Source organism: Geotrypetes seraphini, chromosome 1 (genome assembly GCF_902459505.1).
Source record: "Geotrypetes seraphini chromosome 1, aGeoSer1.1, whole genome shotgun sequence".
Classification (NCBI taxonomy): Eukaryota; Metazoa; Chordata; class Amphibia; order Gymnophiona; family Dermophiidae; genus Geotrypetes; species Geotrypetes seraphini.
This window is the reverse complement of record NC_047084.1, coordinates 3,669,242-3,694,210: the sequence shown is the minus strand read 5'-3', so window position 1 is coordinate 3,694,210 and position 24,969 is coordinate 3,669,242. Positions and strand designations below refer to the sequence as shown.

The 24,969-nt window shown below is 43.0% G+C and overlaps 1 protein-coding gene across 6 annotated transcripts in view; it reads right to left on the bottom strand.

The window, feature by feature from the left end:
* Nucleotides 1–12,182, bottom strand: part of ELL2 (elongation factor for RNA polymerase II 2) — a 189,238-nt gene extending 177,056 nt beyond the window's left edge. For 4 of the 6 annotated variants that reach the window (XM_033915312.1, XM_033915405.1, XM_033915494.1 and 1 more), the window contains exon 1: nucleotides 11,977–12,182. In XM_033915312.1, the coding sequence (XP_033771203.1) occupies nucleotides 11,977–12,108 (132 nt within the window). In that variant the 5' untranslated portion in view covers nucleotides 12,109–12,182. The remainder of the gene's footprint in view (nucleotides 1–11,976) is intronic. The other 2 variants (XM_033915768.1, XM_033915634.1) reach the window with 2 other exon arrangements.
* Nucleotides 12,183–24,969: the final 12,787 nt, after the last annotated feature.

Sequence of the window (24,969 nt, the reverse complement as noted above, 5' to 3'; positions counted from 1 at the left end):
CGGCTTTCCCCTTCTACTTAGTTTAAAGCCTGTTCTATTCCTCTCCTGACGTTGTTTGCTAGAAGTCTAGTTCCTGCCTCGCTCAGGTGCAGTCCATCTCTCCTGAAGAGCTTGTTCTTACCCCAAAACGTTGTCTAGTTCCTCACAAAGTGGAATCCCTCTTCTTCACACCATCTCCTCATCCATGCATTTATTGATTGTAGTTCCGTCTGCCTCTTCACATCAGCCCTCAGTACTGGTAGGATCTCTGAGAACGCATCATTAATTCCATTAATATCAAGGGTTCCAAAGCAGAGCCTCTTCCTTCATTCTAAAACGTCACTTCTCCATTTTCAGTCTTTTTATTCTTCAAATTATTCATAAAAGCCGTACTACAGCCAGCTTACCAGTAGATTGGAAACACTCCATTCTCTCTCTCATCATCAAGGACCCAAAAAATAATTCTAAGGATTGCGCAAATTACCATCCAATTGCTAATCTTCCACTTCTAGCTAAATTAACCCAAAAAAATTGTTTTTCACCAGCTTTCTGATTGATAAAACTCAAATTCTGTACCCCAAACGGGCTTCTGTAAAAATCACTCAACAGAACACTCTCTTTAGGATTCACTACAACCATTCATTACATAAGTCTGTGCTTCTTATCTCCTTGGACCTTGCCGCAGCATTTGATACTATAGATCACCAGCTCCTACTTCAAAGACTTGCCTCTATTGGAGTCTCAAACCAGGTTCGCGAATGGTTTAAATCTTACTTTTCTGACAGGGTTTCCACTGTTCATTTCAATAACTCAGTTTCTAAGTCTTAATACTAACTTCGGTATTCCACAAGATTCCATATTGTCCCCTCTACTTTTCAATATTTATCTGGCCCCTCTATTTACCTTCAGTCAATCGATTGGTTTTTCAATCTATGCTTATGCCGATGACCTTCAACTTCTTCATACCATTGATTCCACTAACTTAAATGATATTGCCACCATTAACCTTAAATTAGCTAAAATTCACGATTGGCTAAATTTAAATATGCTTTCTTTAAGCATCTCAAAAACAAGTATAGTTCTTTTCCCATGGAAAGAAGGTCCACAGCTAGTCGCACCGGTTTCCATTTACAATACCCCTCTTGAATCTACTTCAACAACCAAAATATTAGGTGTCATCATCAATAAACTCATTTCATCCCCAAATCAGTGCTTTGGACAAAAACTGCTTCTATAAACTTAGGATGATAAGATCTTTGGTCCCTCTTGACTCAAATTCTCTTAATATCCTAATTCACTCCCTTATAATATCTAAAATCGATTATTGCAATTCATTATATAAAAGGGTTGTGTCAAAAAGATATTAGGCGCCTTCAATTCATACAAAATAAGGCCATCAAAATCATCAAGGGTTCAAAAAAATGTAATCATGTTACCTCTTTGTTAAAGAAAGCTCATTGGTTGACTATCCCACACTGGATAACCTATAAAATTGCTCTTCTAAATTTCAAAACTCTACAAACTAATGCTCCTGTATTTATAGACAAACTATTAATTCCATATGATCCCCCCCAGAACCTTAAGATCAGCCTCACAACATTCTCTTAATGTTCCATCCTTAAAAATAATTGGTACCTGCCGTACAATTACTTTCCCAGTTACTGCCCCTTTAATTTGGAACTCTCTCCCCTTACACCTCAGAGCTGAACAAAACTTGGATAAATTCAAGAGTAGTTTAAAATGAATTCGTCCTGCACAATTCTATCAGCCCCAACTACAACATCATCACAGGGGACATAAATTTACACCTAGACGAAGAGAACAACACAGACGCAATAGAGCTTAAAAACTTCCTAACTCTACTCAACTACAACATCCCCGTACCCACACAAACTCACGAAAAAGGCCATCATTTAGACCTAGTTGCCATGTCCACAAAGGAAAACCTTGGCCCAATCATCTCTCTGACTGAAGGCACCTGGCATCACGACATCTGGTCCGACCACTTCACCTATTATTTTAAGCTGATCTGGTCACACCGAAAATCTAAAACACGTCTGATGATTAAAAAAAGATCAAACAAGAGGTTATATTAATCCAGAAGAATACTGGTCAGAATACAAACCGCATACAGTAATAGAGGAAGGAATAGACTTCTGGGACCATTGGAATACAACCAGTACTTCCATCCTAGATAAAATCGCCCCCATACATAAAAGCAAAAGCAACGCAAACAAATACAACAAATGGTTCGATACCAAACTATTAAAAACGAAACAAACAGCTAGGTGACTAGAAAGGATTTGGAATAAAACAGGAGAACTGACAGACCGCAACAAAAGGAGAGCATACATAAAAACCTACAAACAACTGATAAGACAAACACAAAGTGTTCTACTCCACCAAAATTAACTTATCATGCAAATGTTCACAAGGAATCAATACAAAAGAGTTATTCAACATAGTCACAAACCTATTTGACACCACCCGCTACACCACACCTGAGCACAACACGAAGTTACCCACCGCAAAGGACCTAGCTCTATATTTTGATTCCAAAATTAAAAACCTAAAAAAATAACTGTATAAGCAATAACGATGTAGCAATCATCCCCAGCAACTACCAAACAGCTAACTCACATGACAATGAAATACCTACAGACATGATCTGGAGTTCCTTTCTAGATCCAGAATGGAATACCTACACCAAACTCTACAACAAATACTCTAAATCTCACTGCATCCTAGATACGTGCCCTCCGGAGATTATGAAAGCAGCACCACCAGAATTCAAAATATCACTATTATACTACCTAACCTACAACCTAAAAAATGGGACTTTCCTCACTAACAACGGCCACATAATAACCCCCATCCCAAAAAATAGAAAAGAATCCTCAGCGCTAATAACAAACTACAGACCAATAGTATCTATCCCATTCATTGTAAAAATCATGGAAGGACTAGTAATGTAATGTAATGTAATTTATTTCTTATATACCGCTACATCCGTTAGGTTCTAAGCGGTTTACAGAAAATATACATTAAGATTAGAAATACACACCCAACTAATGGACTACCTTAATCAATTCTCTCTCCTGCATGAAACTCAATCCGGCTTTAGAACCCTATTCAGTACGGAGACAGTAATCGCTGCCATCCTAGACTATCTGCGCCTATTATTTAGTAAGGGCCTCAACGTCCTGATCATGCAATTCGATATGAGCTCTGCATTCGACTTGGTAGACCATGAGAAAATAATGCAATGCTTAGACGCCATTGGTATCAGAGCTGAGGTACTAAACTGGTTTTGTGGCTTCCTCACATCCCGTTCTTACCAGGTACGCTTTAACAACGAACACTCCGACACCTGGAGCAACTCATCCGGAGTGCCACAAGGGACACCGCTTTCCCCACTGCTTTTCAATATCTACATGTCCTCATTAGGTGTGAAACTAACCCAACTAGGAATAAAACTATTCAGCTACGCAGATGACTTTACGATCATCATCCCATTCACCAACTCCATCTCGGAAAGCATTCCCAAGGCATCCGATGCCATAAATGAGATGGAACAATGGATGACAGATTTCAAGCTCAAGCTCAACCCAGAAAAAACAAAATTCTTCGTTGCCTCCCCTTACCCGCTTGACAATAAAACCCCACTATACATCAATAAAATCAACTACTCTATTCAGCCCACCATGAAAATACTAGGTGTTATTCTAGACCAATGCCTAACAATGAAGGAACAAGTGGATTCCCTATTCAGAAAAGGTTTCCTTACTCTCTGGAATCTCAGAACCATTAAATCATACTTCGATACGTCAACATTCAGAATCCTAGTGCAATCCCTCATACTGAGTCACTTGACTACTGCAACATCGCCTATCTAGCAATCTCACAAAAGAATATGAGACATCTCCAAATAATGCAAAATGCTGCGGTCAGACTTAACTTCGGGCTGAAGAAATTCGACCACGTGACACCCTACTATCGGCAGCTGCACTGGCTACCAACGGAAGCCCGAGTAAGGTTTAAATTTGCCTGCCTCTGCTTCAAAGTACTATACGGCCTGACCCCCAAGTACATAACGGACCTTTTCGCATTTTCTAATAAGACTCAAGAGAAACACACACCCAAAACTCATTTCCCCTCCAGTTAGAGGCTGCAAAATGAAAACACCACAAACACCTTCTCTCTCACAAGCAGTCCTATGGGGCAAAGACCTAGACCAACTGCTTTCGCCCACTACATACGGGGAATTCAGGAAACGCCTAAAAACATACCTGTTCCAGAAATACCTAAACAATTGACCCGCTCTCCCTCTCCCTCCCCCCTCCCTATTCCACCTGAACTTAGAGCACTGTTATAAATATAATCTGTTATCTTCATCTTATCGTAACTTTACGTTGCTATTTATCCCCAACAGGTCCTGTCAGATATTACCTACTACAATGTACATATTACATTTTCGCTCAGCAAATTGTATTTCTATACTATTGCCTCCTGAGGTCTCTGATCTCTGTGTTTCCTCTGAATATCTACTTATTGTATTTCGCTGAATGTCCAGCACTCTTGATTGTAAACCGCCTAGAAGTCGCAAGATTGTGGCGGTATAGAAGAAGTTATTATTATTATTACAATTGATTTATCTTTATTTTAAAAAAATTATCGCTTGTCCTGTCATATCCTTCCTACTGTTCCTCCCTTTTATGTGCTCTTTCTTAACAAATTGTAGTTCTTCCCTTTTTTCCTATTGTTCTCATGTCGCAACCCCAACCAAGTATGTCAGAAGATGAAATTATTTGTGGCATCAGCTCCAATAGAATAATGTGTAAGCTTGCATCCTACACTGATGTCCTTTTTCTTTCCAAAGTGAGCAAGTCTACCAGCTGCAGTTTACCTAATCAAGATTGTCCAATGTGTCTTATAGCCTGAAAATTGAGACAGTCATTTGCTTTTGAATTATTGCTCTCCATGTGGTGTTCTAACCTTTGACTTTAAGTGGGCTGGTACTGGTATTAAATACTAGGGAGTGGAATTAACTTGAGATTTTTCCTTTATTTAAGCAGCGTGGCATGAATAGAACTGTACACTGACCGTTACTTTACATGGTCTTTAAATCATATTTCTTGGCAAGGCTACAGACTCAACAATAGCACCTCAAATTAACTGCATTTTGAGTATGACACTATTCCTATTTTCATCTGCTTTTCATACACGCATGCTTCCTCAATTTCTATGGTTTCACAAACTTGCAAAAATTGTTTTGAGAACATTGAAACAAGCTAGGAAGGCAGGTGCACTAAGTTTTCTAGATTTGTATCTATATCAAATTGCTTTTTTGTTGCACTACAGATTGAAATGACTCTTAACTCAGAGATGCTGTCTATGTGGTATCAGTTGGAACAGGCAAAGGAGTGTCTCAAACTCTGCTGGGGATTCCCACATTTAGCATGCTCTTCAACACCACTGTTTTGGTTAATAATAATAATTATTATTAATTTATAACCCACTTTACCTTAACAGTACAGAGCGGTTTACAAAGAATCTTGCCAGATTCAGATGAAATACAAATGGAATTATATAATTTGCAATTTTGGGTTTATCTAGCAAAAATTGTCATGCAAATAAAGATTTCACAGGTTTCCTTAAACATTTAAGGGAAGAATGCACAAAAGAGGTTTCTCAAACAAATTTGTCATACAAATAAAGATTTCACATTTCCTAAACATTTGGTAAGACAATGAATTCATAAATAGGGCATTTAAGGTTTTGCTTCAGACACTAACTAGCCTGATAAGCTAAAGTTTTGTCCAGGAATCTTTTTACAGTACATCCTTTTAGCGTAGGAAAAGAGAATAGAGAAACCTGTAATTTATCTAAAAAGTAAAGCATACTAAAATTAATTAATTAATGGTATGAGTTCTCTTAAGAATCCTTTTATCAAAATTGATCGGAATACAGTATGAGTATCTGGGTCATATTGAGCTTAATGTGGCACATGATTTATACACCATCTGCTTGATAATGACACGATTTGTGACTTTGCTCATCTTAGGTCTTCATATGCCTTGCCTCCTCAACAAACCTATTTTCAAATGGCTCCAGTTCAAACATTGCCATGCACTCGGATATGGCAAATTTCAGAGAGCCAACTAGTTAATTTGGTTAAAATAGCTGGTTTGTGTGTCATTCTACATCACTGTGCTATAAATGTTTATGTAAAAGACACCTACAGTGGTTCTATAGGTGTTAAAGATCTGTGGGTTGGGGAATCTATACACACTCAAAAGGGAGATGCCATGGCCTCAGCATTTTGTGACGCCAACACCCTGCTACACACAGACTGCTGGCTCTTAAAAGAATGGGTAAAAAATCTGCTTCCTAGATAATACAATGTTGCTATAGCAAAGTTGACCACAACTGCAGCAGGTTGGCGCCCACTCAAGGTCTAGACTGCCCTCAAGTCTGCTTTGACCGACAGGAGCCTTTATAACTCTGTGATTAACCTTCAGGGTGAAGCAAGCTTTTGGCTCACAGGGTATGAGACTAATGTCTGGGTTCCTGGGTAAAGGACAAAGCCACCTGGGCCCTGATTCTCTGCACCCCTACTACTTGGGCCATCTGCAAAGTGAGAGGAATTGGGGAAATGGAGCCTCCTGAGACTGACCCCCAAAATGTTCACTATTCCCATGCTGTACTGGGTTAGTGATATTCTGCTTTCTTCTCCTGGGCCCAGATCTGCTCAGACAACTCATGTGATAGCTAATTCCAAGGCCTAAAACTAATTAGGCAGAGCCTTATTTAGCAGACATTGTGCAGTGCGTCCCAGAATGTACCACTAGTTTCCAAGAAAGCAGTGCAAAGGTGGGAGAAAAGGGGCATTGTTCCTGCCTCCCATATGTTTAAGGTACATGGGGTGTTTTGGGGTAATCTGGTGAAGTCAGGGATGTACTTAGGCCCCTGGAGTTTTGAGAGGGAAGGGATGCAAAAAATGTTTGGTATCAGGGTGAGGTGCCAACCAAGGTGAGGAGACTACCAAGAATCTTTGTGGGGCTTGGTGGTTGGAGAATACAATAATGTTACTTCACCTAACATTACACTTTTGTTCCAAGATGCATCTTTATGTAAGCCCTGAGCATGAAGGAGGAAAAATTTTTGAAAAGACACTATTCTAAGCTTCAGCTTTTTTTTTTTAATATATCTGGAGCAATTTTTTCAGTCCTCTGCACTTATATTAAGTGCAGAGGTTTTACTTAGATTTTTCTGTGCTAGGTGGCTTTCTACATCAGGAAGTTAAGACTGGTATGGGAAATTTTGAGCAAACTGCTTTGTTAAAGCTTAATGCAGTTTACTATATTAGTCCATATAAAACTGAGGTAAGAAGAGATCCTAAGAGCTTTGGTGCTGAAAGTAATCCAGCAGATGACACTGTATCCATCTATTACCATCAAGTGTCCAGAACTGTGAAATTCAAGAGTGTTATCTGATTTAATGTGTCAAATGTCCAGTGGACTTATATGAACATAAAATTAGGGCTGCGTTTCAATTAAAAAAATTTAAACCCTTTATTTGGCATTGTTGCTCAGAAGCTCATATGGGAGATCTGCATCTCCAAATGCCTGTTACCTTGGCACTGTTGCTCTCATTCAACATCAAGTTACGTAAAATAGCCGTTTTACCATCTGCCAATTAAAGGATTAATTATGATTAATCATATGATTAAGGGCAGGGTATAGCCAGCAGTCCAATTTCTCTCCCCTCCCCAAACACATTACATGCCGGACCTTTGTTAATGGGGATGCTAAAGCCCAGCCATTTGAAGAAATCCACTGCCAAAGCTGTCCCTTTCCTCTTTGTACTGCCTCAGGAGCAAGTAAGTCACTGGGGTGCCTTTTGCCACTGATGCCAGCACTGGGAATACACTGTTTGTGCAGGGTAATATTTCTAAAAGTTTGCTGGCATCTGCATTGACCCCCTGATCTCCCAGCCACCCAATTTGACCTGACCCCGTTCCCTCCCCTATATTAAAATATTTCCCTGGTACCATAACTCTCCCACATCCTGACCTGCCAGGGCAATATTTAAGTAAGAATTTAAGAATAGCCATTCTGGGTCAAACCAACGATCCCTCTAGCCAATAACTTGTTTCCAAGAGATGCCAATCCAGGTCACAAGTACCTGGCAGTATCCCAAACAGTAGCAATATTCCATGATCCCAGGGCAAGCAGTGGCTTCCCCCTTGCCTGTCTCAACAGCAGACTATGGAACAGACTAAGGACCTTTCCTCCAGGAACTTGTAAAAACCTTTTTTTAAGACCCATCTACTTTAACTGCTGTTACCATATCCTCTGGCAACAAGTTCCAGAGTTTAACTATTTTTTGAGTAGAAAAATATTTCTATATAATCTAGTGGCACCCCTGTTTGTCCCCAAAGTTCATTTTAAGAATGTCCTTGAAGTCCAGTGGAGACCCTTTGCCCAGGACCCATACACCCCTATTTTAAAGACAGGAGCAATGCCCATTTGCTTCTATCTCCAAAAGGGATAGTTATGGTTAAGTTGCCCCCACCCAGTGCACCCCAAGATGCACCACATGAGTAAGGACATTGCCATTTTGAAGACGACAGAGGCAAGAGGGAATGGGCATTACTGCTGTCCATTTAAGGTAGGGGGTCTGGAAGGCCTGGGCAAAGGGTCAGCAGGGTCTGACTAGACAGCAGGACTTTTAGGAAAAAGCAGGGCCAGTCAGTCCTGTTGGGAAGGTGGCTGGTGCTAGCTACCAAGGATTTAGGTCAAGTTGGGCATAAGGGGGCTAGTCCTGTCAGGGGAGAGGCACCCACTTTTTTTTTTTGGGGGGGGGGAGGGGAGGAGCATGCCAGAGGGGCATTTTAAAATTTTGGTAGGGGCAGAGACCTGGTGGTAGGTTTCTGGAGTTGTGCACCATCTATGGGTCTCAGCTCTGTATTGATACAAGGTAGCTAATAGGCTCTTTAATATGCATTTTAATATTCCATGTGTGTCATTAATGAGCAGGTAAAATGCTTATTAACCTCATGCTGAAGCCCACAGTAGCTTTTTACATTGGCCTGTGTGGGAAAATTACAACCTGAGCAGACAGCAGCTAAGCAAGCAATGGCAAACATGTCTATTCCCTTACATCTGTAAAGGGCAAAGTACATTGAAAAAATATCTAAATCCCTGCATTCAAGTACAAAAGAACATTTTACTTAATTGTGTAATAGGGCTACCAAATTCTTTAATTTCAGTAGACATTTTTTCATTTTGAAATAGAAGCCATTTAAAAAGCAAATGAATAAGTATGCAGTGGAAATCCCCAAGTACTTAAGTCTAAAGTGGTTCCTAAATGCCTACAAAAGCATCCATTGCCTTCCCTTTCCCTTCCATGCCAAGAGTGAGGCAAACCAACCTGTTGCTCTCTCTTGAAGAGGGGGGGAAGAAGACATGGAGCAATCAAGAACTATTGCTTTTACTTAAAATCAATGCTCTTTATTTTAGAATGTATCTGAAATAAAGGCTTAATTATTTTTTAACAATCTGTGCTGCTCTTATTTGTGTCATATCCATCTAGGACAGTGATCTCAAACTTGTGGCCCGGGGGCCACATGCGGCCCGCCAGGTACTCTTTTGAGGCCTGCGGTATGTTTATCATAATCACAAAAGTAAAATAAAACAGTTTCTTGATCATATGTCTCTTTAGCTATAAATTATAATATTATTATTAAGACTTAGCTAAAAGAAAAATTTATAAACAATAAAGAGTTTTACCTCATGCAAAATTGTCATTTCTTTAATAAGACATTATTTTCTCTGCGGCCCTCCAAGTACCTGCAAATCCAAAATGTGGCCCTGCAAAGGGTTTGAGTTTGAGACCACTGATCTAGGATGCCTGTATCAATGTCTGTTAAGCAACCCCGACTTAAAACTCAGCTTTAACTGCACCTTTGCTTGGAGAGAGCCTGGCAAGAGTAAGCAATTTAACTTTCCCATCAAGAGCAAAACCACCCCTAGCTACAAGTACAGCTGTTAGTGACGGGGAGGGCGCAGAGCCTGCAAGCTAATGCTCCACCCCTTCTCAGTTGAAGCTAGGCAGCCAGATGTACCATGAATTTTCTTCCGCACAAGAACATAGGAGCCAACTTTTTTTTTTTTTTTTTTTTTATGACGAGGTATTTTTCATTGGGTTTAGCACCCCCTATCCCTGGACATGATTTAATTTGATCAATACTGGAGATGTTCAAGCACCCACTGAACTGGCTCCTACGATAACACCGGTCAACGAAAAAAAAAAAAAAAAAAAGGAAGCAGGCGAATTGCGGTATTAGTGACATCGAACCGGGACCTGCAATTTGGCTCGAGCCGACATTTATAAAGACATACTAAACAGAACAAGGACCATCTATTGTTAAGCCAGGATGTACTAAAAAGGCATGGGGGGGGGGAGCATTTTATTACGTCTGGCAAACAGGACCTGGCAAGGGAAAAATAGATCCTTCAGCCTAAGGAAACGCTTAAGTAAAACACTAGAATTCAGCCAAACCATCGGCAAACTCTCTCCTTAACCGTGATGTTAGGTAGACAGTTAAAAAAAACATTAATAAAAGGAATAAAACTCCCTTTTGGGGTTTCCCCCGCATCCGTTATTTTAAGAGAGTGTGTACCATGAACAGGGAAAGTTCTCAGGAAATTGACTCTCTGGGCAGTTTATACCCCCCAAAAACCTTATTTTAGCAATATAACAAAAAAAAAAAAAAAAAAAAAAGAGACTACTTTGCATTCTTTACAGAAATAGACAATACTGACCCCCCTCCCCCCAGCACCACCACGTACCCACTTTTCACTGCCTCTTATGGAAAGCCTCCCTGCTCGCCAAATTAGTCTACGTCGAGAGTAAGCGTGTTTAAAGAGAACGGGAATTGAATAAATAGAATTAAATAGCTCGCCTGGCTCTGCGACAAGAAGCTTGCCAATTGTGGTATTAAGTAAAAGAAAGTTTGCAGATACACTTGACAAAATAAAGGCGCTCAGCTACGCTATCGCAATTATAATCAGTGCGTCTATGTCTGCAAAGACTGGCTTCTCTTAAACCTCACTTAAATGACAGAAGAGACATCCACATCAGCAAACCTCCCCCCTCCCCTCCCCCAATTTCCTGTATTTCAAAGTGAGACCTCCTCACAGCCAAAGACTGTCCAGTGGAAAAGGAAAAAAAAAAAGAAGATATTGTTTACTCAGTAATCTTGCCCCAAAAGCTCTCCGGTCGAGGGAGGGGGCCAAGATCTGCTGAGCCCTGATAATCTGCACACAGCCGGTCCGCTGAGACAGAGAAGCAACAGCTCTGCTTTGGCAGCCTTCATATCCATATCAGCTTATTTGTCAAGATTAGAATTTCCATTCGACCTCGACAAGTGCTTTTTTTTTTATTTTAAATATATATATAAAAATCCCGACTCCTACCCCCTCCAAGTTCATGCTTGATCGCCATGCAATTAAAAAAAAAAAAGTTAAAGAGACGGAATAAAAATAAAATGGGCACAAGCCAAAGAGATAAAAAGCGACAGCTCAGCGAAATCTCCCTTCCCCCTCCCCTTTCTCTGTCAGCAGAGTTTGGTTCAGTTTTGTGGCCAATCTAGAACCCTGGGTTATTCGATAACCAGGAAAAAGAGCTACACAAATAAAACCTACGTAGAAATTAAAACAAAACAAACACCCAACCTGTGGAGAACATAAAATACAACCTCTCTCGCCCTACCCCCAACGCACCGGGTCCCGAACGCCCCACTTCTTTAACCCCGGGGAGCTGCTAACGCCCTCCCCACGCCTACAGGGGATGAGGAGCTGCCATCATCAGCTTGGCAGCCACACAGAAAAGAAGGGGGCTTCTCAGGGGAGAGAGAGGAGCATTTTGACTCTTACCATCCCTTCCCTCACCCCCCCCCCCCGGGTCCCATCACAGCTACTTCTTCCATACCTTAGTATTTTGATAGTTCTCCAGCGCCCGAAGCGCGGTCTCGGTGAGCTTGACATGCAAAACGGTGATGTTATCCTGGTTCAACCTCCCGCAAGACAGCCCATACCTCCCTTCCTCACCGAGCACCGCCATCTTACTCTCCCTCTACTGCCATCCGCCTGAGAGTCACTCATATACCCAGCAACCTAACCCTCAGCCAGCTCGCGCTGACACCGCCCCTTACAAGCACTAGCCCGACTAATGATTGGCTCCGGTCCGGCTCCGACCCCGCCCACCCGGCCCTATCCGGACTTGAGGATTGGATGGAGGACTGCCCCGCACAATGGTGGCTGCCTGGCGGCGCCCCCCAACTGGTCGCCTCGCCTTCATTTCCGAAATTGGGAGGTGTAGGAGAGGGACTGACGTCGGGCGGCGACGTTGAATTAATCATTTTTTACATCACTGGTGACGTCTCCGCTGGCTGTTCCTGGGCATCTGGTACTGAAAGTGTTACTGCTCCTTCACTTCATGTTTTACGTGTTTGCTTTCGTTTCCTGACTAGAAGTAAGCTGAAGGTCTGAGAATTTCCCAGGACATGAGGTGTTTGGTTGCAGATAGTTAAAGTGTTAGTGCCACTATAGTAGAACTGCAAATTATCATTTTTACAGGTAAATGGATGTATGCTTACAGCTTTGTAAATATACATGTAAAATAAGATAAGTGTATTTTATTCTCTTTTCTTGCAATATTGCTATGGACAAGTGTGATGATTGAAAATGGTGCTTTAGTGTCTTTGATTAAGAAATAAGCACAAAGAGCTACTTTTTCTGGGCACTACAGTATATAATAATAATAATTTATTCTTATATACTGCCAGACCATGAATGGTTCTAGGCGGTTTACAGCAGATAAGGCATTACATCCTGCGGATATGCAGTTCAAAAAGAGCTGGACTTCGAATCTTCTGACTGGCCCACTATAATAAGATTGAAAAGAGGTTGTATGGATAATACAAAGAAATGTCATTGCAATAAACAGTAGCGTAGTAAGGGGTGAGGCAGGGGACAGAGGGAGCAGTCTGCCCCGGGCGCTGTCTTGGTGGGGGCGCCAGCTCCCATCCTCCTCTCCTCTCTCCCTGCCCCCCTCCACCCCACTATTGTACTATTGTACACATGCACCCCTTCCCTTTTCCTCCTTAACATTCCCAATGCAAACAGCAACCCCAACTTAACCTGCTGCTCGTTTCAGCATCAGCTCTTCCTCTCATGTTACTTCCTAGACCTGCGCCTAGGAAGTGACTCAGAGGAAGAGCCGAAGCTGGCGCGAGCAGCAGACTGGGGTTGCTGCCAGGGCAGGATTAATTCATCGAGAGCCCCTAGGCACACAAGTCCATTGGGCCCCCTGCTAAAAAATGCCCCGCCCCCTTCCACACACCCCTGCCCTGCCCCATTTATTTACTCATTTTCTTATTTCTTTATTTCCACTTTATTTCTTTTATTTTAAAAGTCAAAACAAACAACAAAGATTATCATACCAGTGCAGTTTTTCTTCAATGCAACCTCCAAACCTCTCTGACCAAATCCCCCCTTCCTTCCTAGAGGAAGAGATCTTGAGCTGGCAGGGCTTTGGGAAGCCTGCCAATTTATAGTTTGCATTTGGGTAGGAGGTATGGGGCATGGCAGGAAGAAAATTTAGTGCCTGCCAATTTATTGGACTAATACATTTCTCAATTAGCTTTGAGAGGTTAAAACCGATTTCTTCAGGTCAGTAAACTATACTGCTGTTACAGTATCCCTGTCCTGACCTGAGGGACAATCCATCGGCTTCACTACATTTGCTTACGCCGATGATGTGCAATTAATCCACCCCATCGATCTTAATAACATAGAGGATGTTGCTTCCATCAACCACAAACTAGAATAAAAATCAAATTGTGGTTAGATTCAAATAGGTTGTCCCTCAACATCAATAAATCAAAACTAATGATCTTTCCCTTTAAAGAGGAAATAACTCTTCAGGCCCCCTTGAAATCTGAATCGCTCCCAATTAAAGTCATACCCACTTTAAAGCTGCTAGGAGTCACTCTTGACTGTAAATTTTCCTTTCACAATCATATTAGTACTGTGGTCCAGAAATGCTTCCACCGCCTTAGAATGATACGTTCCCACTCCAAACTACTAGACCCAGCTTCTTTGAATACACTGATCCATTCTTTGGTAATTTCTTGTATAGATTATTGTAATGCCCTTTATAAGGGCATTACAAAAAAGGAAATAAGATGTCTTCAGACAGTGCAGAACACAGCTATCAAGATCATTTATAGCGCAAAGGAATATGATCATGTTTCTCCTCTTCTGTTCAACGCACACTGGCTACCCGTTGAACATAGAATTAGCTACAAAATCTTACTATTAACTTTTATAACTCGCACAAACAATCAACCAGAGTTTATTGATAGACTCCTAATTCCTTATAATCCCACTAAATCTCTTTGTTTTATGTCACAGAATCTCCTTGTCGTACCATCATTAAAATTAATTAACACGTTAAGATCCAACAATTTTGCTGTCACTGCACCTTCTCTCTGGAATTTGCTGCCTAATCATTTACGGATCGAACATAAGAATTGCCGCTGCTGGGTCAGACCAGTGGTCCATCGTGCCCAGCAGTCCGCTCACTCGGCGGCCCTCTGGTCAAAGACCAGCACCCTAACTGAGACTAGCCTTACCGTGCTAAAGCAATTTAAAGCAAAATTAAAAATATTCTTATTCCAAGATGCTTTTGGATAACAACTGTCCTTTTAAGGACAAAAAACAAATTATAGCTTTTACCCTCACCTATTGTTTTTCCCTAAGTGTGCTTTTTTTCTCAAAGATTGTAGTTCTACCCTTCTTTCCTAACTGTGTGTAGTTGGTATATATGTTTTTGTATGTCTTTACTAACCTAACTTGGTTCTGTTTAGTATTTTAACTCTAACTTGTTTTGTTTCTTTTTTAAGATATTTTTTATTTCTGTACACCGCCTAGAAATTTAATTAAGCGGTATAAAAATTTTTTAATAAATTTGAAACTTGACTTATGGTCTCTGAATTAGTAAAAAATGTATTAAAATTAGGCCAGTAAACAGTATCACCTTATTTCCATTTTCTGTTAATAAACGATTATCAACACAGCTACAATAATACTTTATCCTAAAGCAAAAATAAATAAATAAAACAAATAGAAATTTTTTTCTACCTTTGTTGTCTGGTTTCTGATTTCCTCATCTTCTTATCATTTTCTTACTTCCATCCACTGTGCCCTCTCCATCCAGTGTCCGCCCTCTCTCTCTTCCATATGGCATCTTCCCTCTTTCTATTTCTCTTCAATAAACTATCTATCTTGTGCCCCCTTCTCTCCTTTGTAGATGATTCATCTCAGCTTGACCCACCTCTCCATTGTTCTAGTCTGGCATCTCTATCTTCTTTCCTTCCCCCATGCCCTAGCATCTCTTTCCTCTCCTTCTATCTCTGCCTTCCCCTCCATGGTCTGGTATCTCCTTTCCTTCCCTCCAATGGTCTTGGCATCTCTCTTTCCCCAGGCCTCCTTCCCATCTGCTATTTCTTTTCTCACCTCATTTCTTTTTCAGTACCAAACAGACAGATAAAAGGTAGGAATGGATCTTTCACTTTCAGATTTCTTTAATTTTTCTGCCTCCTCCTCAAATCTGTTTACTGTTTCTTCTTCCCTTTCCTTCATGTGCAGTACATCTCCCCTCTTCCTTTCTCCCTCTCTCTCCTCCCCCTCTATATGCAGACTTTCTCTCTTCTTTCCATGTGCATTTCCCCTCTCCCTATCCTATCCAATTGCAGAATTTTCCCCTTCTCCCCATTCCTCTCTCTCGCTCTTTACCCCACCTAGCATCTTCCCCATCTCTCTTCCACCCTCTCCCCAACACCCAATTTTGGGTAGCCAGAAATCCAAGAGGGTAGGCATAAGAACCCCACCCCACAGGCAATCTAGTCTCTTCCTCTCCCACCTGGGTGATCTAGTCTCTCAACTCCTCTGTTGCCACCATGGCCGTGTACCTTTTAGGATTCATATCTTCATTGGCAGCAACCAGCGTGACCAATACAGTACTCACACTAGCCCTATAGCCTTTGTTTCTGACATAATCTATACAGACAGGAAGTTGCGTCTGAAGGAAAGCTGTGGGGCTGGTTCGAACAGTGCATCAGTCATGCTGCTTGCTGCTGGTGAAGATCTGAACTTTAAAAAAATATGCAGGAGGGAGAGGTGTTTGGAGTTTTTAGCTAACAGGGCCTGGGGATCCCGTCCAGCTAGATCAGAGATGTTCTGCTCCTGGGTAGGCCTGGGCCAACCCATGGCTGTGCCACTAGGTCTGTGTCTTTTCCTACCTTGAGGGAACTGCTCCTGTTTCCCTGCCCTCCTTTGCTCCTGTCTCTCTCTCTGACCCTCTTGCTCCTGTTTCTCTTTCTGCCCTCCCTTACTCCTGTCTATCTAGTTTCCCTTCCCCAAGCCCCCAACCAGCATGCAGCTGTTCTTTGTCCTTTCCTCACCCCATTGCCATTGCTGCTAGTCAGTATTAATTATAAGCAAAGCTGCACAGGATTGCAGCTTTCTTCGTGCTGGCTGGTCCTGTTTCCTCTGCTGTGGCCACTTTCTATGCCCTCCACCTCCTCTGCCACACAGAACCACGGCTGCTTGCTCCAGGCTGACCCTGTCTGTTATTAAAAATCAATAAAATGAAATGGAAACAAAAAAAGGAAAGCCTCCCCCTCTCCAAATCACAACAGTAAACTAAACTTTCAAGGCACATAGACGGTGGCCCTTTTACAGGAGTGTACAGTGCCATTTAGGGCTGCGCAAGACACTTTGTAGGCTTGTGCTATCCTTTCCCGGACCTGTGTGAGGTCAACGGCAAAGTTGGGACTGGACAAGAGAGGATTCGCCGGGGAGCCCCAGACACAGAGCCATGGCGAGAGACAGCCATCAGGCACGGCTCCCGCTGGTTCGGCTTCTCAGAAACCCAATCTGCTTCCTTCTCCAATCTTCTTTGTCTTTAAAGTCACCCACATCTACCACGGCAAAGGAAGTTGCGGGGGTTGGGTAGCTAGCTCACTTCCAGTTGGAGGCAACTTGTTACTTCCATCTTTGAAGACAAGCTTTGGGCTAAGCGCTGAAGCCCGGGCCCACGTTGCCATCGATGTTGGGTGGGGGCCCATCGCTGTCGAGTCATCTGTTTGCCCTTCTTCAGCGGGCCCCCATGACAGTTTCGGGCCCCAGTCATGTGCCTACTGAGCCTACCCGTTAATCCGGCCCTGGTTGCTGCTCATGCCAGGAATATTAATGAAGTACAGGGGAAAGGGAAGGAGCGGATGGGGTGGGGGGCAGAGAAGAGGACAGGGAGGGACGCCCCGAGTGCCTTTCGCCCTCATTACACCACTATCAATAACAATATTCTGAGATTTTGAGACTATATATATAAAATGCCTGTCATTTGCCCCAGGTAGATAGATTGTGAGCTCGCCAGGACAGATAAGGAAAAATGCTGGAATACCTGAATAAATCCATGTAATCCATTCTGAGATCCCCTGGGAGAATGGTATAGATAGATAGATAGAAAGAATAAATAAATTTGCTATGGAGCTTACAAACTAAGGCAGATGAGAGAATCAGGCAGTCTGATTTAGTGAACAGCGGAATTAAGTATTAAAATGTAAAAGCAGCCTCAAACAGGTGAGCTTTTAGGCGGAGATGATTAAGATAACAAAGGGCATGTGACATACCCACTCAAGAAATCTATTCTGGGCACAGTTAAAAGTGACCCAACCAGAAGAATTTCTATGACAGGGATAAGGCATTGTTGTAGAACAATAACACTTAAAAGATGAGTTAGGGAAGATTGGCTCTGTATCTGATCCATGTAAAGTTCAATGCAGTGACTTAAAAAGAGGGATTATTTGAGTGACCATATAAATGGCTGCCATGAGATCCCGTGGTCTCACTTCAGACATTTATGTTTGCAGCTCTGCATGGGGCAGGAGTATAGGAAGATTGTTCCTGGCCCACTTCAGGGCTAGACCACCAGGCTTTAAAAAGTAAGTGGTGGAGGGATCCTAGAGGCAGAAGGGAGATGAGGGTGGTTCAGAGTCATCCCCAAGTAAGTTGTGGAGGGGTCCAGGAGGCAGGGGGAGAGGCGGTAGCAGGAAGAATGCACGAGTAGCTGCCTTATTGGATCCTGTGGAGGAAAGGAATGCATGGGGGGGTTGCCAAGGGATTGGGGGGGCAGGGTTAATCATTAGAGAAATGCCGGACTGCGGGGATGGAGAGGAAGAAAAAGAGATGCCAGACCTCCAGGGTAGGGAAAGGGAGGACAGAGATGCCGGTAGGAAGGAGGAGGAGGGAAGGAGAAAAGAGGAGATACCAGACCACAAGAAGGAAGAAAGGAAAGGAGAGAAATAATCTACTATAATAAAACGCTAAGTGCGCATGCGCAATCATACCTGCGTGATCCATGATCTGTGATCCATAGGTCCCTGGCTATATGTCCTTAGCTACATATGCTTAGCTGTGGTCTCCCTGCTCTCTACCTCACGCAGTCCTCCATCCAGTAAATACAGCCCTACCGGTCAAAGTTTATTTTTAAGTTAAAAGCCGCTGCGGCGGTTCCTCTCACGAGCCGCACCTGCGTCGGAGAAGGCTTCCAACACAGGTGGCGATCGTGAGAGAAGCCGCCACATCAAGGCTCAAACTAATCCTGCAGGCTAGACCGCGGGAAGGGAAGGGAAGGGGGGGGCAGCAAGGGACTAAGGGAGCAGTCCAGACCATGGGAAGGAAAGAGGGGGGGGTGAGGGAAATGCTGCTGCTGCTCAGGGACGTGGAGAGGAAGGGAAATACCGCTGCTGCTGCTGCTGCTGCACAGAGAAGTGGAGGGTGAGGGAAATACTGCTGCTGTTGCTGCACAGGTAAGTGGGGTGGGGGGAGGGAAATGCTGCTGCACAGGGAAATGAAGTGGGAGGGAATGCTGCTGCGGCTGCTGCACAGGGAAGTGGAGGGGGGAGGAAAATGCTGTTGCTGCTGCACAAGGAAGTGGGGTGGGAGAGGGAAATGCTGCTGCACAGGAAAATGGAGGGGAAAGGAATGCTGCTGCAGCTGCAGCACAGGGAAGTGGGGGAGAGGGAAATGCTGCTGCTGCACAGGGAAGCGGGGTGGGGGGGAATGTTGCTGCACAGGGAAATGGAGGGGAGGGACAGAACATACAAAAAAAAAGGGAAAGAAATACAATTGTTGATAGTAAGACAAGTAAAAAACATGATCACTCTCACTTCCCTGTTTCCAGGGTAAGAAAATATCAGGGGAAATCTCTCCATTCATGGATGGGGCCCCAAGAACAAGCAAACAGGGTAATATGAGAAACTATGAGGAAATGGGAGGGGGCACCCTCCTAAAATGTTAGTTTTTGGGAAAAGAGTGGGTCCGAAATAGGGAGCATCAAACGATAAGAGACGAGTTAAATGATCCAGAGCAGGACTGTAGAGAAGACAAGATGAGTTGGGACCCCATAGAGGGGAAGTAGGGAAATCCCATGGAAGTAACTGATATGGGGAACCAAAAAGAAGCTATGGATATACAGTACAATCCTTATATTTTGATTTTAGAGCAGAAGCCAATGGAGGCCAATGGAGAGGTGGCCAATGTGATGGGCTAGTGGGTGGGTGGTGACACCCTAAAGCATTCTATATTTTAGTGTTATTATTTTATTCCCTTGCCTTGTTCCCCGAATGCCAGAAAAGAGAGGAGGGAGAGGTTTCAGAAGGGGACAGACGGAAAGGACTTCTTGATCTTCTAAAAGCCTTATGGCTTTTGAGACTCCTAAATGACTCAGGGTGATCTCCAGATTGAATTTGCATCACTTGTGCCTTGGAACTAATTGGCATATTTTTGTGATAGACCTTGTTCCTGGAGACCCATTTATTAGAGACCTTTAGACTTTGGAAAGGAATTCTTATGAACTGTGGGCCCATCTTAGTTAAGGAAAGACAATAATTTCTTCTCAAGCAATTGATATAATTTCACCCTGAATGCAATAGGAACACCCATGTAGCATCTGGAGGCTCCCGGCAGGTGGAAGGAGTGGAAGAATTTTGCTCTAGAGGTTCCTGTGTCTCTTCTCTTGAAGAAGACTTCTTTCTGTTGGAAGGATGGTTATAAGTGGTAAATGTGCCAAACTGATTGGAGGAGGACCAGATTGACAATATTGATTAATTTTCAATTGTTCTAATGCTTTTCAACACAGATTATAAATTTACTTATTTTTTCATGATGTTGGTTAAATAAAATAATTGAAACAACAATAAAAAGTCCTCAAGTCTTAACATACAAAATTGGTATGAGAGTGCTGCCTGCAAAATAATGATTAGTGCTTAATCATATTATTAATGTGTATTTGAAAGATTGTCACTTTCAGAATTTTATTATTTATTTTTTTAATTTGTTTAATTCATTTTCTATCCTGTTCTTCCCAACAAGCTCAGAACAGGTTACAGGTTAACATACATAATATACAGTCAAATCGGATTACAATTTGCCATACTTACAATATAATCTGTTCATCCTAACTTGACATATACAGAGGAGCTAGTTCTGATTTACATTTCTTTTTAATCATATGGCAATAGGCAGGGGGATAAAGTGAAGAAGTAAGTTTTTATTGCCTTCCTAAATTTCAGGAGCCCTTCGAGGGATCTGATCTGTGGGGCAGTTGATTTCAGTAACTTGGTATGAAATGGGAGTAGGATTATCATCTGGCTTTCTGTAGTTGAAGGGCATAACAAGGGGGTGTTTGGAGACATGTTTCCTCCTGGGAATGGAGTGGCCTGGTTGGCACGTATGGAGGGAGCTTTGATGACATGTAGCCGGGCACCATGTTGTTCAAGGATTTGTATGCTAGTATCAAGCCCTTAAAGACAAAGAGAGGCATAATAAAAAAAAACGTCTAAGTCCCCTTTTGGCCTATGGCTTTAAACATTGAAAGTAGAAGCAGGGAAAATGTCCATTATCAAAAAAAATGTCCAGCTGTTTAAACGCCCAGACCACCACTATGTGTAAACTTATACCATATAATCAACCTAAAAAAAGCCTAAGCCCCAAACGTCCAAAGCAAGAGCTTTTAGGCGAAGGAGGAGCCAGTCCTTCGCCTAAAAGCTGGATTCTGTAACCGGTGTCTGTCACAAACAACACCGGTTACAGAATCCACCCCTCTTGACAACATCGGAGCAAGAGGTAGCCCAAACCCTCTTGCCCCGCCAGCCACGACCCTCCCCGACAACATCAGGGCAAGAGGTAGCCCAAACCCTCTTACCCCGCCAGCCGCGACCCTCCCCGACAACATTGGGGCAAGAGGGAGCCCAAGCCCTCTTGCCCCGCCAACCACGACCTTCCCCGACAACATCGGGGGGCTGATCGGGGGCTCGGGGGGGCGGTTGTGGGGGGGTTTCGTCAAGGGCAGGAGGGCCTGGGATCCCTCCTGCCTGTATTTTAGTGCGGGGTGGGGGTTAGAGGGTGTCGGGGGCCAGGAGGGCTTGGGCTCCCTCCTGGCCAGATCATGTGGGGGGGGAGGGGGGAAGAAGATCACTGGGCCAGGAGGGTTTGGGCTCCTTCCTGGCCGGATCGTGTGGGGGGGAGGGGGGAGATCGCGGGGCAAGAGGGCTTGGGTTCCCTCTTGCCCCGATGTTGTCGGGGAAGGTTGCGGCTGGCGGGGCAAGAGGGCTTGGGCTCCCTCTTGCCCTGATGTTGTCGGGGAGGATCGCAGCTGGCGGGGCAAGAGGGCTTGTGCTCCCTCTTGCCCCGATGTTTGGGAAGGTCGTGGCTGGCGGGGCAAGAGGGCTTGGGCTCCCCTTGCCCGATTGTTGTAAGGGGGAGGGCTCATCGCTGCAGGAGAGATGGCTCCTCTCTCCTGCCACAATGATGATCGCCTACATCCCTCTGAACCGTGGCCCTTCGTGGGTGAGCATCGCTGGAAGGGGAGATGCCCTGCCCCGATGCTCACCCTGAAGTGCTGCGGTTCGGAGGGGTGTAGGTGATCATCATCGCGGCAGGAGAGATGAGTCATCTCTCCTGCAGCGATAGGCAGGTTGCTGGGGCTGCTGAGCTGTAGCAATTAGCTCAGCAGCCCCTTTTTCGGCACTTATACCTGTTTTGACTTGGTCTAAGTCAAAACGTATAAGTGCCGGCTAGGCAACCTGCCTAAAGTTTTGCTTATACCTGCTGCACGCCTAGGTCTAGGTCAGCCCACCTCCCGCCCGCCGCCCGCCCTTTCCCCTCCTCTAAAAACGCCTCTTTTCTCTCTGTGCGTTTAGAGGCAGGGGAAAGGCCTAAGCTGGTTTAAGATATGTCTAAAACCAGCTTTGATTATGGGTACTTGGACGTTCAGGCTTTTTGATCGTCCAAGTAGCCATTCAGGCCACTTTTTAGACGTTTTTTTTTTTGTTTTTTTTTATTATGAGTCCCACAATGTTTGCCTATGGGTAGCAAGTGGGCTGATGATAGGGCCTGACAGACAGGGTCATGGGTGTGAAGGTTCTTTAGCAGTCTGATTGCTGTGTTTTGTACACATTGAAGATGCTGTATATTCTTTGCTGTGAGTCCGATGAATAGCGCATTGCAGTAGTCCATACGGGAGAGGACGAAGGCATAGAGAAGTTGAAGTCAGATTCAGATAATTAGTTCTGTAATTTTCAGAGTTGTTGCAGGTAATAGAATGAAGAAGAGACCACCTAAGAGATTTGGTTGGAAAGCAATAGGTTGGAGTTGAGGAGTATCCCTAAGCTAGGTGCTTGGTCTTTTGCAGTTATGGCAGTTGATTCCTAGAGCAGAGAGGGATGGGTGCAGGTACAGTATTCTTTGAGGATCCAAAGGTATTCTGCTTTGGAGGCATTTAGTTGTAATTTGTTGATGGACATCCAGTTTTTGATTTCTGAGATGCAGTTTAGAAGTTTTGTGATCTGGGAGTCACGGATTTCTCCCAGTGGTAGATTTAGTTGAATATCATCAGGGAAGGAGTGAATTTGAATTTGGTGTTTGTGGGCTATGTCTAGGACAGGTCTAATGTAAAGATTAAATAATAGAGAGGATATTAGATCCCCTTGGGGAACACCATATTTGATTGATTTTGGTTTGATAGAACGGCATTTAGTAATACACTTTGGGATCTATTACTCAGGAAGGATGTGAACCAGTGTAATGCAGTGTCTTGGATGCCAGTTTTGGAGAGATGTGCATTGAGGAGAGGATGGTCAATGGTGTCAAACGTTGTGCTGAGATCCAGTAGCACCAGAAGGACATCATTATCCTTATCCATGAGTTTCCAGCAGTCGTTGATGATGTAAAGAAGGATAGTTTCAGTACTGTGGAATTTCCTGAATCCCAATTGGTAGGTGAATAGGGCTCTTTGTTTGTCGATGAAGGAGTGTAATTGGTTGAGCACAGTTTTTTCCAGGATTTTGGAGATAAAAGGTAGGTTGGAGACAGGTATAAAGTTGCTGGGCAAGCTAGGGTCAAGTGTGGGTTTTTTAGAATTGATCTGATGATTGATGATTTCCAGTTTGTGGTCACTGAACTTGATTGTAGAGAGGTGTTGATGAGAGGAAGGATATAGTTTATGAAGGTGTCTTTCATGGCCACTAGTGACTTCATTGTCAGTTGACTCAGTGCTCTGCATTTCCAATTCACTAACTTCAAGTACTTGCATCCTATCATTGGTCGAAAGCTCATATAAAACCATTGGCAACTCTTATAACAATACTGGCATCTCTCACAGAGTTATTCATTTTTCCTTAACATAAGAATTGCCTTACTGGGTCAGACCAATTGTCCATCTAGCCCAGTGTCCAATCTTCACGATGGTCAATCCAGGTCACAAGTACCTGGCAAAAACCCAAATAGTAGCAACATTCTATGTTACCGATTCAGGGCAAGCAGTGGCTTCCCCCATGTCTGTCTCAATAGCAGACTATGGACTTTTATTCCAGGAACTTGTCCAAACCTTTTTGAAAACCAGCTACATTAACCGCTCTTACCACAACCTCTGGCAATGCAATCCAGAGCTTAACTATTCTCTGAATAAAAAACTATTTCCTCCTATTGGTTTTAAAAGTATCTCCCTGAAACTTCATCGGTTGTCCCCTAGTCTTTGTCATTTTTAATAGAGTAAAAATTCAATCCAGGATTTTGTAGATTTCAATCATATCTCCCCTTAGCCGTCTCTTTTCCAAGCTGAAGAACCCTCGCCTCTTTAGTCTTTCCTCATATGAGAGGAGTTCCATCCCCTTTAACATCTTGGTCGCTCTTCTTTGAACCTTTTTGAGTTCCTCTAATTGAACGCAATACTTAAGGAGAGTTCGCACCATGGAGCAGTACAGAGACATTATAACATTCTATGAGTGTCAGAGCAGCATCAAAGCATTTAGTGCTCCGAGCCACAGTAGAAACCCTTTTTACCTAATAAAATTATCCCCCCTCCCCCCTCGTAATTGAACCTGTAAATCAAGGGAAAAGAATCATTTAATCATTGCAATATTTTGTTAATGGCTCCCACACATCTCGAAATTTTCTAAAACATTATTTTATTAATGTATATTGTTGGGGAGGGTAGGGGTTAGTAGCATTTTATGTGTACTCTTGATGACTAATAAGTGATATATTTATGATCTATTTGTTATATTATATTGATGCACTTATTGTATGTTAAAAAAATGAATAAAGAATAATAAAAAAAAAGAAACCCTTTTTACCATGGCTTGGTAAAAAAAGGAGGGGGGGGGGTAAATTTCATCTGCTATGTAACATCTGTTTAAAATATTAAGTCTCCTTGTTTGAAGTTACTTTGACAACAGTGACTTCAGTTCAAATGTGCACAAAAATGTGAGCTATGACTGTCTCATTTTTTCAGCAGCAGTTCTTTATAAGCTTTTGCCTTTGTGCATGCTTCAGGTTTTGAAAGAAACCAAATACA